Here is a 13,146-nt window from a genome sequence, read left to right as displayed (position 1 = left end):
TGAGAAAACACATTCAGTGACAGTGATCCTTTATTTTAACTCTAGCCTGTCATTCACAAACATACTTGGACTTGTTTGCCTTTGTAATTGCGAACACATTTCCCGTGATATCCACATCACAGACTTGTGTGGCAGTGAGCATCATCAAGCAGTAGGTTTTGGCTTTGTTTTAGTATCCTTGAAAAGATTCCTGACATAGATTAAGACGTTTTGAAAACTGTTGTCACTGAAAATGAAAGAAGAGACTACACGAGGGAGATCCATTTTCAGAGCAACCATCAGTTTGCAGCGAGCAGATGGTAAAATCTGCTCCTCTGTAAACTAAAATAGAACGTTTCCTTTGAACCTCACCTCCACCCATATCGAACGTTCCCACCTAGTGCCTGAAAAGGGATGCTGCTGCTTTCTTACATGTAATGCCATTTAGGCATTTTTTTTACTTGTGAATCTGCTAGTTAAATGTAGAAATTAAATAAATCCAAGATAATGAAATTCATAGTCATTGACTAATAAATGAAAGAACTGATATTTTAAAACATTTCTTAAGAATATAGTGTTCAGATACACACAGTCTCATAAAATATTATAAATAATTATACAAAGGAATACCATTGTAAACAACACCCAGGCAAAGACAGATCATGGCCAATGTCTGTCTGGCCCTTCTCATCATAACTCTCTTCAGTCTTCCCTAGGAGGGACTACTATCCTGATTTTTCTGATGATAATTTCCCTCCTTTGTTTTTAAAGTTGATTTTACCACCAATTCCTGCATCCTTAAAAATATTTTTATTGTTGTAGATTTTGAACTGCATGTACATAGAACTAAACTTTATGTATTTTTTTGTGTCTTGCTTCTAGTAGTATATTGGTGGCCTACCTCCTTGATATGTTAAAGCATTATAGTAGGTTCATTTGCATTGCTTTCTACTAAATTGATCTGCCATCCTTACTGGACATTTTTTTTTTGATGAACCTGTTCTGATTTTCAGCTTTTATAAACAATAATCCTATAGGCAATCTTACACATGTATCCCGACACACATGTGCAAGAGTTTCTCTAGGGTAGTGGTTCTCAAAGTATGGTCCATTGAGCCCTGCAGTCCCCAGGACTCTTTCATGAGGTTTACGAAGTCACATTATTTGGTAAATAAATGTTATTTCTTTTCTTTACTGTATTGACATTTGCATTGACATTGCAAACACAATGCTGAGTAAAACTGTGTCTTGGCCTAAATCAGGGTGGCACTAAGTTGTGCTGGTAGTCTTTATATTGTTCACTGCTGCGTGCTCACAGGGGAAATGACCAGCTGTACTTACACACCTTGATGAAGTAAGCAGTGGAATGACTACTTAAGTGTTGCACGTCAAACGTGTGTCTGTGCTGCCTGAGTGATGAACGGAGCGTGCTGCCCGGAGCAAGAACACCATCCTCAGCTGGAAGAATGACTGACTGACAAACCATAGTTATTCAGACTTGGATATTTGGCAGACCTTTTCTTAAAAATGAACAAAATGTAAAATAACTGATAATGCTTGTGGCTAATGATAAAATTTGACCTTTTAATTCAAATTAAAATTTTGGAAAACTTGTATCGGTCACTGTGAGCCTGAGAGCTTTCTAATACTGAGACTTTTCTGATGAGATCGGTGGTGATCTTAACCAATGTGAAATTCTGATATTGTACAATGAAATTTTCAATGTTTGGAAATCCACATAACTCATGAAACTGATATTTTCCAAATGAGTATGCATGGTGTCATCAAATCACGCATAGGTAAGAGATCCAATGCAAGTTCAAGATAGACCGACAGAACTTACGCTCGCAGGGTATGAAAAGTTTCCGCTTCTACTGTGCAAACAAATTTAAAAGTCTAGCACTTGTGAGTACTGGTTTATATAAGAAGAATATCTACAGTTATTCTAAAAGAGTGCTAATATACTCCTTCCCTTTACAATACATATTTGTGCAAGGGAACACTTAAGGAAGAACTGATTTCAATATTCAGAGATTCGTGGAGATAATAGAGAAGGGGTGCTTCTTGACTCATTTGTAACAAAGTTTATTATCAATACATTGAGAAAAGACTTATTTAGTAAATGATGCTGGTATAACTTTCCTTTACCTGGAGAAAATAAAACTGGGTCTTCATCCTCTAAAAACAAAAACAAACATGAATTCTAGATGTACTAAAAACTTAACCTACAAATGCTCAATCAAAAAGTTTCAAAACAATACAAAAATCTTGCAAAAACAAAATCCAGCAATTGGAAGACTTTGCTCACCCTCAAACCTTTCCAAATCCAGAAACTACATAGAAAATTATAGAAATATTTAACCAAGTGTAATAAAATATTTTGTATGGTAAAACAGAATAAAAAAGATCAATAGAAAAACAACAGATTTGGGAAAAATATTTGGGACAGACTGTATATTAATGTGTATAGCCTAGCAGGAGGTCTTACTGAATGACAGACAAAACATGGATCAAATTGTGAAAGGGCATTTCACAGAAAAACATATTCACATGGCCCAAAAAATCTGAAAAGGAGCTAAGATACAGTAGTATTCAGGGAAATGCAATTAGAGTAGCAATGAGATATCTACTCTTCTGGTAGAAATGTGAATCTACCTTTAATAGAAAGCAACATCACGAAGGTATCTCCAACATTGGCTCATCTGCATGTCTTCTGAGAATCCATCCTGTGGAAATCAAAGCCTAGTGTGTAGGATGTATCTATGACAATCTTTTTGTGTGGCTTTATTTGTAGTGTAAACGCACTGAAAATAAAGTGAATATTTATTAAGGAGAATGGCTGAACAAATTTTTTCTCCTCATTAAGAAAGAATTGATAGCAATGAAAAAGAATGAATAAAACTCTAGCAGGTATTTTTTGAGAGCAGTCCATGAGGTAGTGTTCAGAGAGAAAGCAAGATGCAGAAAATATATATTTTTTGCATGTAAAATATTTGTAATAAAAACTGTGTATTGCTAAGGATATACTGCTTTGAAGAAGAGCATTTATTTAGCTCTCATATGACAATCCAGGGTGTATAGGGAGCACTCTGCTCAGTGATGTCATTCACCAGGGGAAAATTCCTAGGGGGAATTTCCACCATCCTTAGCATTTGACTTCAGTCTCTGAGTCTGAGGGGTCAGTTGCTCTCCAATACCTTATCTTTAAGTGCCATCCTTCAGAAAGAAAGAGACCATGGAAAGAAAGCCACTTAATTTTAAAAACTGTCCAAAGTTGCCTGAATCATTTCTATCCTATCATCTCCCTTGACCATACCTAGTCACATGGTTATGAAGCATCCTTATGCCCTGCCCATATTTGGTGGTGGCCGTTGGGTTCCAAAGACAGAAGAGGGAAGTAGATATCTGGGGACTCTGACAGTGTGCCGCAAAACCCCATGCTAGTCCATGCACGCATCCTTGTTCACATTTGTGTGTGATTCTGTGAGCATGGCAGAAGCCATGAAAGTATACTAGGTTATAGAATACATCATGCAGGTGTCGATGTGGGGTGGAGTAGGAAAGAGAGGGAGAGGTTTAAATAAAAAAGCGAATGAACACCAATGAGTGCAGAGAAGCTAAACAAAATAAATAAAAACTCTACATAATCTAATTATGTTTGTTTCATATAAATTATGTTTGTATATGATGTATGACAAAATTTTAAAATTAGAAAATAAAATACCAGCATGCACTATTTATGTTAAATATTACATCTTCCCTTAATGATGGGAAATCATTGTTTAGGGAAAATGCGTACATCTCTAAGACCCAGGGAAAAGATAATGAGAGACGAATGCTGTGTTTTTTGCCCTGTATTTATAAATAAGCACGGTGAATAACAATTGGCAGTATGGAATATTACAAATTAACGCTTTGAGAATAGGGTACATTGGAAATATTAATCAGGAAGAATCTTAATGACTAACATATGATAATTTCCTCTCACTAGTAACTAACAGAATTCTCTAAAAAATGATTGTAGCAATTAGGTTTCTGAGTGAGTAAAATGATGATTATTTTACAAATCATTTCTTCGGCAGTTTGGTGGGATGACTGTTGAGTTGTAGAAAGAAAGTGTGACTAAGCAAAGACGTCATTCAGTTGTATTGCTAAAAATGCTTTGGAAACTGCTGGGCAGTACAGATGGCTGACATCAGTAATATTTTTGATCTTACAATTTAACTGCTAAGTGGTTACAGTAAATAAAGGCAAATAAATACTTTTTCAGTAACATCACAAGGGGTATATTTTATACCTTATCAGTAAAATTACAGTTTGTAGTTCTTCTCTACATCAAAATAAATCTTGCTTGTTTTTGCGTAGCAAAAAATCTTGTTCCTTTTGATAAGATTGAGGTAGTTGATTAATATTCAAGCTTTGTAATAACATGAAAAGGAGTTCCTTGGTATCAGAATGTGTAGATGATGCCCATCTAAGCAACTTGAATACACTTCTCCCCTACAAACTCATTTATAGTTATTATGCCATTACATTTTGTTTTCTGCTAAATTCAGTATCAAATGTTAAATACAATTTAAACATGCAAAACTGTTAATAGTAAAAAGTAGCATTTTTCATAAGAAATCTGTTTTTCTGTAGAAGTGAATATTGAATGCCTGAATGAATAGATTCTTGTATTCCTTTAAAAAAAAAAAAACAAAACTCAACAAAACCCTTAATTTAAAGTTTGTGCATATTCAGTTGAGTAAAATGACACTGGTAATTGTCCTAAAATTTAACTAGTTATCCTGTTAGTTGGATCTTTTTAAATCCAAGGAAATACTTGTGTAATAAGTAAGTGAGCACATTCATCGGCTTTATTCATTTGGTAGGAATGTCCGTCTTCAGAGCTATTCTTTGAAGTGTGTACTTCAGAGAAAATAGGGCCCAGTGGACTTGGTACATAAAATTTCCTAAAGTCTTTCTAAGTAGAAATTTCAGAAGTTCTCTCAAAAATAGCTTGTGGGAATGCCCTCTAGAAAACGCAGCGATCCAGTTTCAGTTCTTTGCGTTAGCAGTAGGTTATCCACTGAATGGTTTGTCACACGCTCCTTTGATCCGTGGAGTTGCCTCAGTCCCAGGAAAGGAGGGAAGAAAGTACAGTGCAAACCAACCGTACGGCAACATTGAATAAGAAGCACTATGAGGTCGATCGAGGGAGGAAAAGTTGCTTTTGTCTGGAGAGCTTGAAGAAGACTTCATGGAAGAAGTGACATTCGAGCCAGGAGTTGAATCTTGTGTGAGATTTTAATGGGCAGAGGAGATGTGGAAGCGGGTAACCAAGGGCATGTTTAGCTGGAGCCCATGGACCTCTTGGCTGGTGTACAGGGAAAGGCAGAGAGTGTGGCAAAGTCAGAAAGGGGTGCTGCTGCCAAACCCAGGCCCAGGGAGCTACTGAAGCTTGACCAGAGAATGGCAGTATCACAGCTGTGCTTTAGAAAAGGAACTAGGCAGTCGTGTGTGAGGTGGATTAGGAGGAGGACGGGAGTGAGAACTCCCTAGTGGAGGCTGTGTAGCAGCTGGGAACTGGGAACCAGGGGCTCTGCTGCAGTGGAAGCAGTGGGCTGAGACAAGGCGCCGCGCACTGGGGTGCAGTGGGTGACTCACTGGACGGTGAGGGTGAGGGAAAAGGAGGAATCACAGATCAGGGCCTTAACTGGTACGCAGTAGGTGCTACTTTGTACTGATTGTTGAATTTGATGTACGAGAGGATCATCCAGCTGGAGCTGATTGAGAGGCGCTGGAACCTGGGAAAGAGAAATGGGTCCTGCTGATAAATGAAATGGAGAATTGTGACTCATCTCCACGGGACATTAGGGCTGAGTCCAGGTGGAAGCACCAGAGGCAGATGTTGACACCTGGTGAAGATGACTGGGGCTCCATCTGGGAGACGCTGCCTTCGGGGAGTGAAGGGGAACCAGACGGTGCAAAGGAGGTGAGCGGAGGACCAGCCTGGCACACTCACGGAGCGAAGGGAAGAAAGGCGATCGCAGTGCAGACTGCTGGAACAAGACGGTGACATTTGCCCCATTCGGTGATCAAAGGGCCTGTGGATGAAACCGAAAACGGTGTCACGTGACCTCCGAGATTACAGTTTTCATCAAGGACAGATAAATTGTGAAGGGATGGGAAGAAGTGGAAGTCAAAAGTATGGAATACTTACTGAAACATTTTTAATTAAAAATAAGAAAGGAAAAAAAATAATACTTCATGGTAAAAGCTGAAATATTTAAACAGCAAATTCTGCCTGTAACTCTTAATTGGGATTAAAAAAAAAATCTATTAAATAAATCTTACTGAGGTAAAGTCCTAATGGGTCTCAGAAAAAGGTAGGAGCCCTTAATTGATTTAAAAAATTGAAAAACGATCTTTAGGCAACAAAAGTTGAACCACAATATGTTTGTTTTAAACTAATGCAGTGATTTTGGAGTTGTCTGCCAGTCCCTTCTCCCCTCCCAGTGGTGCCAGGTTTTTTGTCGCAGGCAAGCATTCCTTATTAAAGCCACATGACTATTTATTAGAGAGCACCTTCCTGTCCTAGTTTGAGTTCTGTTTACATATTGAGCTGGTTAGAATAGGTGAGCCGTCGTCATATTTGAAAGCTCCTCAGCAGTATTTAGCTTTCATTGATTAGCTGGACCCAGACTCCTGAATGTGAATCCAGGCTTTATACTCTTGGCCATGTGACCTTGAGCAGGTACCTCTTTGTACTTCAGTCTTATTATCTGTAGAGTGGAGAGAGTAAAAGTACCCACTTTTGTCAGTTGTGAGGGGGACCGCAGAAGAGAAGGCGTGTGAATTCTAGGAACAGTGCTTTGCATGTAGTGTGATCAATCAGATATCTGTTGCTTTTTGTTCTGCAAGTTCTTCCTCTTTCTACTCCTTGGTGCTGCTGCTACTGATCTTGCTACTACATCAACAATAACTGCTGCTGTTACTACTACCACTACTACTGCCACTGCTACGTACTACACTACTACTGATGACTGCTACTTACTACTTATTATTTACTATTATGTACTCTGAATACTACCACTGCTACTGCTACTACTGCTGCTGCTACTACTACTGGTAGTATTACTGCTGCTATTGCTACTATTACTACTGCTATGCTGCCACTGTGACTTTCTTACATTGTTTAGAGATTCTAGTTCATGTTATAGTTTGTCGTTATTGTAATGGCATCTCTAATTGCCTAAGAATGTTTGCCTTGCCCTGGCCGGTTTAGCTCAGCGGTTAGAGCATTGGCCTGCGGTCCAGAGAGTCCCGGGTTCGGTTACCGCTAAGGGCACATACCTCGATTGCAGTTTGTCCCTGACCCAAGTTGGGGTTGTGTGGGTGGCAGCCAGTTGATGTGTCTCTCTCACATCGCGGTTTCTCTCTCTCTCATCCTCCCTCTGTCCCTCCCCCTCTACCTGAAGATAAATGCAAAAATGTCCTCAGGTGAGGATTTAAAAAAAAAAAAAAGAGTGTTTGCCTTTAAGTGGCTAATAGCATTTTTCTATTTTTTTAAAATATGTTTTTGTTGGTTTTTTAGATAGGAAGGGAAAGAGATAGAAACATCAATGTGAGAGAGAAACATTGATGGGCTGCCTCCTGCACACCCCCTGCTGGGGATCGAGCCTGCAACCTGGGCATGGTGCCCTGATGGGAATTGAACCAGGATCTCTCAGTCCATGGGATGATGCTCAATCCACTGAGCCACACCAGCCATGCCATTTTTTCTATCTTTCTATTTATACCTCTATCTCACTGTGTTCAGGTTCTATTACTGTATGGGTCATCCAGTTTCCTCTTTCCAAACTTACTTGTCTTTTACCTGTGCTCTTAATAATTTCATAGATAATTTAATTCTTGGTGTTAATGGCCGATAATGACTTTATATGTGAACAAATTTTTACATTGACCCCAGAGACTTTATCATTGTAAAGTTCAAGAGTAAAAATCTGTAATTTATTGCCTATGATGTTTTCAGTCATTTCGTGTGACTCTCTGTATTAAATGTACTCTTCTATCCCCAAATAGTATAGGTTTTGTAGTTCCCTTTTTTCTAGAAAAGTTATCGTGAATTCACTGTGGTGTGTGTATTGATTTTTCAATGTTCTGTAATCGTTACCGGTCATCATCGGGAAGCCCAGGTATTCGCAGGCTGCTAGGGAGGTGTCTCCACTCTGGCTGGCTGGGCCTTCCACGTCTCCCAGCACTGTCTAATCTGCTGCATCTGTTGTATTTTCTGGCTCATAGCAGCCTTGCTTTGTTCTTCACCCAGTGGTGCACCGGGTGCCCTGCATGCACACACATCTCAGTCCGTGGTTAAGGACTGGAAGGGGATCCCGCTGGGCAGCTCCCACTTCCCTTGTGCCCTGTACTTAAGATTCCAGCTTCTTCAACTGTCCTGAACTCTGACCTTTGCTTCCTTAGCTCAGCAGGGCTGCAGGGCTCTACCACACTCGGTCGGGTCGTTCCCACGCAGAGCGGTGGACTCGAGTGGGCTCCGCTCGTGAGGATGACGGGATTGCGCGGCCGCTATCTAACACCTAAGAGTGGTTACCTCATTCATTTTCCCCCTTTTCGTGGTGGTTAATGGGGAGGTGAGTGCAGTACTAGTTACTCCACTTTAACCTGAAGTGGATCTCCATGCTTCTTAGTGATTTCTTAGGCTGAAATCACTAGTGTATGTTCTAAGCCCAGTTAAAGAAAACTTAAATGTTGTTTGGGGTCAGTTACGTGGAGGTCAAACAAATTAGAAATGTTATGTTTAGCCTTTTAATTTCAGCCTTTTGTGTTAAACTAAATTAAGCAAGGCCATTTACGGTCTTTTATATGTACATAGAGGGTGGGGCAAAAGTAGGTTTAGAGTTGTTCCTATGGAAAATAATACTATAATTAATAAATAATAATACAAGAATAGACTGTGTATTTTACTCACAACTATAAACCTACCTCTGCCCCACCTGCATATGGATGTGTATATAGACGCACACATGTGTATCTGTATTTATATCTATCTCTATACCTTGTATCCTGCGTTTTCTTTATATACTACACTACTGCAGTAGCTTCAGTATTCTAATCCTGATGGCTTATCATGAATCATGCTCTAGAGTCCAGGGCAGAGACAGAGCTATTCTGTGGTGTCAAGGTAAGTTTTCAGAGAAGAGAGACTATTCTTGTAAAGGATGCCAGTAGAGAAACATTTTCTTTAGACTACCCTTATAATAACTTGGTGCTCACTATTGCAGCCAAGTTTTCAAACCTCACACTAACAATATTGGGACAAACCAGTCTTCTCCTAATAAGACGGAATGAAAAAGGACACAATATCACTCTAGTGCCACTCTTGCGAAAGTCTAATTAGTCTAATCATGAGGAAACATTAAACAAATCCAAATCGAAGGACATTTGATAACTGGCTGTATGCTTCAAAAAGTCAAGATCAAGAAACCAAAAGAAAAGCTGTTTCAGATTAAAGGAGATGTAGTTGAAATGACAACTAAAGGCAACACATGATCCTAAGTTATAACCTCGAGTGGGAACAATAGCTATAAATGTCATCATTGTGATGATTGATAAAACCTGACTGGAGACTGTGCGTTAGATACTATTATTGTATTAATATTCTATTTCCTGATTATGATAACTGCTCTGATTTTGAAATACAGAGTCTTTGTTTTAAGGAAATAGACACTGAGGATTTTAGGGATAAAGAGGCATTCTGTCTCTAACTTTCTTACACATGGTTTAGGAAATAGTTTGCGTGTATATCCATGAAGATATAGATATAAAGTGATAAAGCACAGGAGGGAGAATGTAGACAATTGGTGAATCTGGGTAAAGGGCATATGGGACCTTGTGCTATTATTGCAACTTTTATTTCAGTTTACTATTATTATACCAAAGTAAAAATTCATACCAGAATAATAGAATTTACATAAATCTCTTTGGTAGTAAGAACAGAGATTCATCAAGCTACCTAAAATAAGGAACACAGAAATTCTTTTGAGTTCAAGTACACCTAGTGTCATGGAGACTACTGGGACCTGAGGTTGCTTACTTCCTATTTCAGATGCTGTGTGGTTTCGAGATTTTGCTGTGTTTGTGTACGTATTTGCTTTCTTCTGTATGCGGGATTCATCTGCTTTCTCTTGGTTGCTGCTCCTCTAGAGCTTGCTGTCTTCATTCAAATTCTCTTTCTCTGAATGATTGTTCTCTAGCTAATGATTACTTAAGTATGTGTCAAGTGTTTATTCCTAATCTGGTCAACCAAAGTTGAGGTGGAGCAGGTGGGAAGCGGTGAGTTGGTTTATAGCAGCACAGTTGCATGGTTTTTAGGGCTGACCCTTAGAAGCTGAGGGTATGATACATTTTTAAGGTATTATGGAAAGATATGGTGATAAATTTCCCTATATCTTCCCAGTTTTGTCATATTACATTTTTGTGTCTGATTTCTTTTTACTAGTCCCCCAAAATGCTTCTGTTAAGGATCTTCACATGGACTTAGGCCACCCAGCCCCCCCTTTCTGCTAAAATGAAGAAACATCAACATTAGAGGCAAGAGAATGGAAACATTCAGATTTATTTCTTTTGCATAGTAAATGGATGACTGCCTCCCTCTCCACCACCTATACCATTTAAAAATAATGAATCTGTTATGTTAATTTTTATTTGTAAAGTTTTATAATTTCATTTTGGTATGTTGATGTGATCATGCATGTTTATCCTAAGTTCAAATTCATTGTTTTTTTTGGAGCAGTAATTGAAAAATGTAAAGTATATTTTTAAATTTTCAAGAAAAATGTTTTGCTAGTACATTTGTAATATTTTAAAAGAAAATTTTCTTAATGGTTGTTGACTAACATTTTTTGTATAGCTACTTTGAGAAAAAACATTGTATGGAGTATAGTTACTTAAATGGTATCATTAAATGTAAGTTCCACAATTCATAAGGATAATTATCCTTAATTAGCCAAAGAGGAAATAGAATCTCAAAATGATGACTTGCCCCAAATCACAGCAGCTAATACATAGTGGGATTAGAACTAGAGTTAGAAACGAGCTTTGTCAGACTCCAATGAACATATTCTTTTAAATGGTAAGGAATCAGGTGGGCCGATACTTTTATATTTGAGATAACCAATTTTATATTGTTCTTAAAATCTGTCACTACTGTTCTTTTAATTCTAAGATACACTCACTATTATTGACAAGTATTAATTATATTTTTGCTGAGTTTGCTCTGGACATGGGTGCATTAGTATTGGTGAGAGGAGGATGGGAATTAATGAGTGCTGGAAAGGAGAGAAAGTCACCACGTGGAGCAAGTTGGGTCTACTGTGCATTTATCAGTAATACGCCATATGTATGGACATTCATTCTCGAAGTGTCACATAGGTGAGAAGTATTTTTAAAGGAGTATTTTTAGATGTAAGAAAAGCAAAAAGTAAAATGGTTGAAGAGAGACTTCCTCAAATAGAAAACAAGCGCCAAAATACTGAATGGATATAGCAGAATATCACTTTAAAATAACTCTTTTGGGGATGGGGTGGGGATAATCAATGAATCCATATTTAGTAGTATCAGTTTTACCTGCCAAGTGAAATTTATTTGAAAGATTTTTAATTAGGTTGGAAGTAATCAAGGAATATAACGAACATTGGTATATGAATGTGATTTCTAGACCTTTGACTATAGGGTAAAGGTGAAAAATGCTACTCTTTTTCATGTAGGGCATTATTTTAATTTAATTGTGTATTTTTGCCAAAGGAAAAGCAAATTATTAACACCTTTAAAATATTTTTCTTAAAGTTGGACATGAGAACCAAAATGATAGAAGCTAAATGTCATGAAGAGAAGCTTAAACTTCAACAAAAACATGATGCTGATGTTCAGAAGGTAGGGTATATACAGTTTATTCTTTTATTAATATTGAATATTTGAAACATTCTAGGTCTTGTGATTATTTATCTATCCATCCACCCACCCATCCGTCCATCTACCCACCCACCCATCCATCCATCTGTCCGTTCATCCACTTATTTACATACTTGTGACAGTCTGTTATAAATGTAATTTACTAAATTAATATTCCAGCAAAAGTTGATTTTTAAGCTTTATTTGCTAAACATATATGTTTATGTAAATTCTTACAGTTTTTATTATTTTTAGTTCACCTGTAAATATTTGTGTTTGTTTTGGCCTAATATTTTTTTCATTTTCTGGCAATTAAAATGTCCCTTTCGTCCTGGCCAGTTTGGCTCAGCGGTTGAGTGTCGGCCTGCGGACCAGAGAGTCCCAGGTTCAGTTCCCGCTAGGGGCATGTACCACCAAAAAAAAAAAAAAAAAATGTCCCTTTTAATTTGAAAAGGAACTCTTGGACTTAGTTCCATTTGGTAAAGACCACATGCCAGCACTGACAGTGTTGGCTTCTTTTTTTACCTCATTGATATTTATGCCTTTCAATGTTTCTATGTATTTTTACATAAAATTAATTTTTCTTTTTAATGGATATAGAAAAAAATAATCAATTTATGGTTATTCTACATGAAATTTGAATCAAAACTATATTTTAGTATGATTTTTAAAAATTAGCAATATATTTATATATCTATACATCTATGTGAATATATATCTCTCTCTAAATACGAACTTGGCATTTACTGTTTCAAAAAAGCGAGCTTATGACTGCTTCACAAAACTACGTTACAGAAATGAAGGCTGGGACTTGAGGCCACAGTGTCACATAGCTAAGCTTTCTTAAATGCTAAAATATGTTACTATTTAGTCAGGTGCATATTTGGCTCATCTGTCAAAGCAGCAAGAGGAAACCACTGATTGAAAACTAGAAAGAGGAAAAATATTTAATCCTTTTTCTTCTCCTTTCCCCTCTCCCATTCAGATTTTAAAGGCAAATACTACTTTCTGCTCTTACTGGAATTTTACCTATGTTTAAATTGGTTAGATAAAAACAGTTCTCTGTCATAAATATATTAGAGATTTAGTAATATAATTTCAGTATAACATGTGTTCAAATAAAATAGAGTCTGTTGTTGTATAAGATACAGGAATATAAAATATATATTTGGAAAAATCATGGTAATAAGAGTTTGAAATAGGCTTCTTGGTGTG

The 13,146-nt window shown here is 37.4% G+C and overlaps 1 protein-coding gene across 5 annotated transcripts in view; it reads left to right on the top strand.

Moving 5' to 3' along the window:
• Positions 1–13,146, top strand: part of CEP112 (centrosomal protein 112) — a 341,295-nt gene that overhangs the window by 44,862 nt on the left and 283,287 nt on the right. For all 5 annotated transcript variants that reach the window (XM_036269316.1, XM_036269315.1, XM_036269313.1 and 2 more), the window contains one exon: positions 11,827–11,913. In XM_036269316.1, coding sequence (XP_036125209.1) covers positions 11,827–11,913 — 87 coding nt within the window. The remainder of the gene's footprint in view (positions 1–11,826; positions 11,914–13,146) is intronic.

Source organism: Molossus molossus, unplaced genomic scaffold (genome assembly GCF_014108415.1).
Source record: "Molossus molossus isolate mMolMol1 unplaced genomic scaffold, mMolMol1.p scaffold_m16_p_19, whole genome shotgun sequence".
NCBI lineage: Eukaryota > Metazoa > Chordata > Mammalia > Chiroptera > Molossidae > Molossus > Molossus molossus.
The sequence above is the reverse complement of the archived record's forward strand: the minus strand, read 5'-3'. Positions and strand labels throughout refer to the sequence as shown.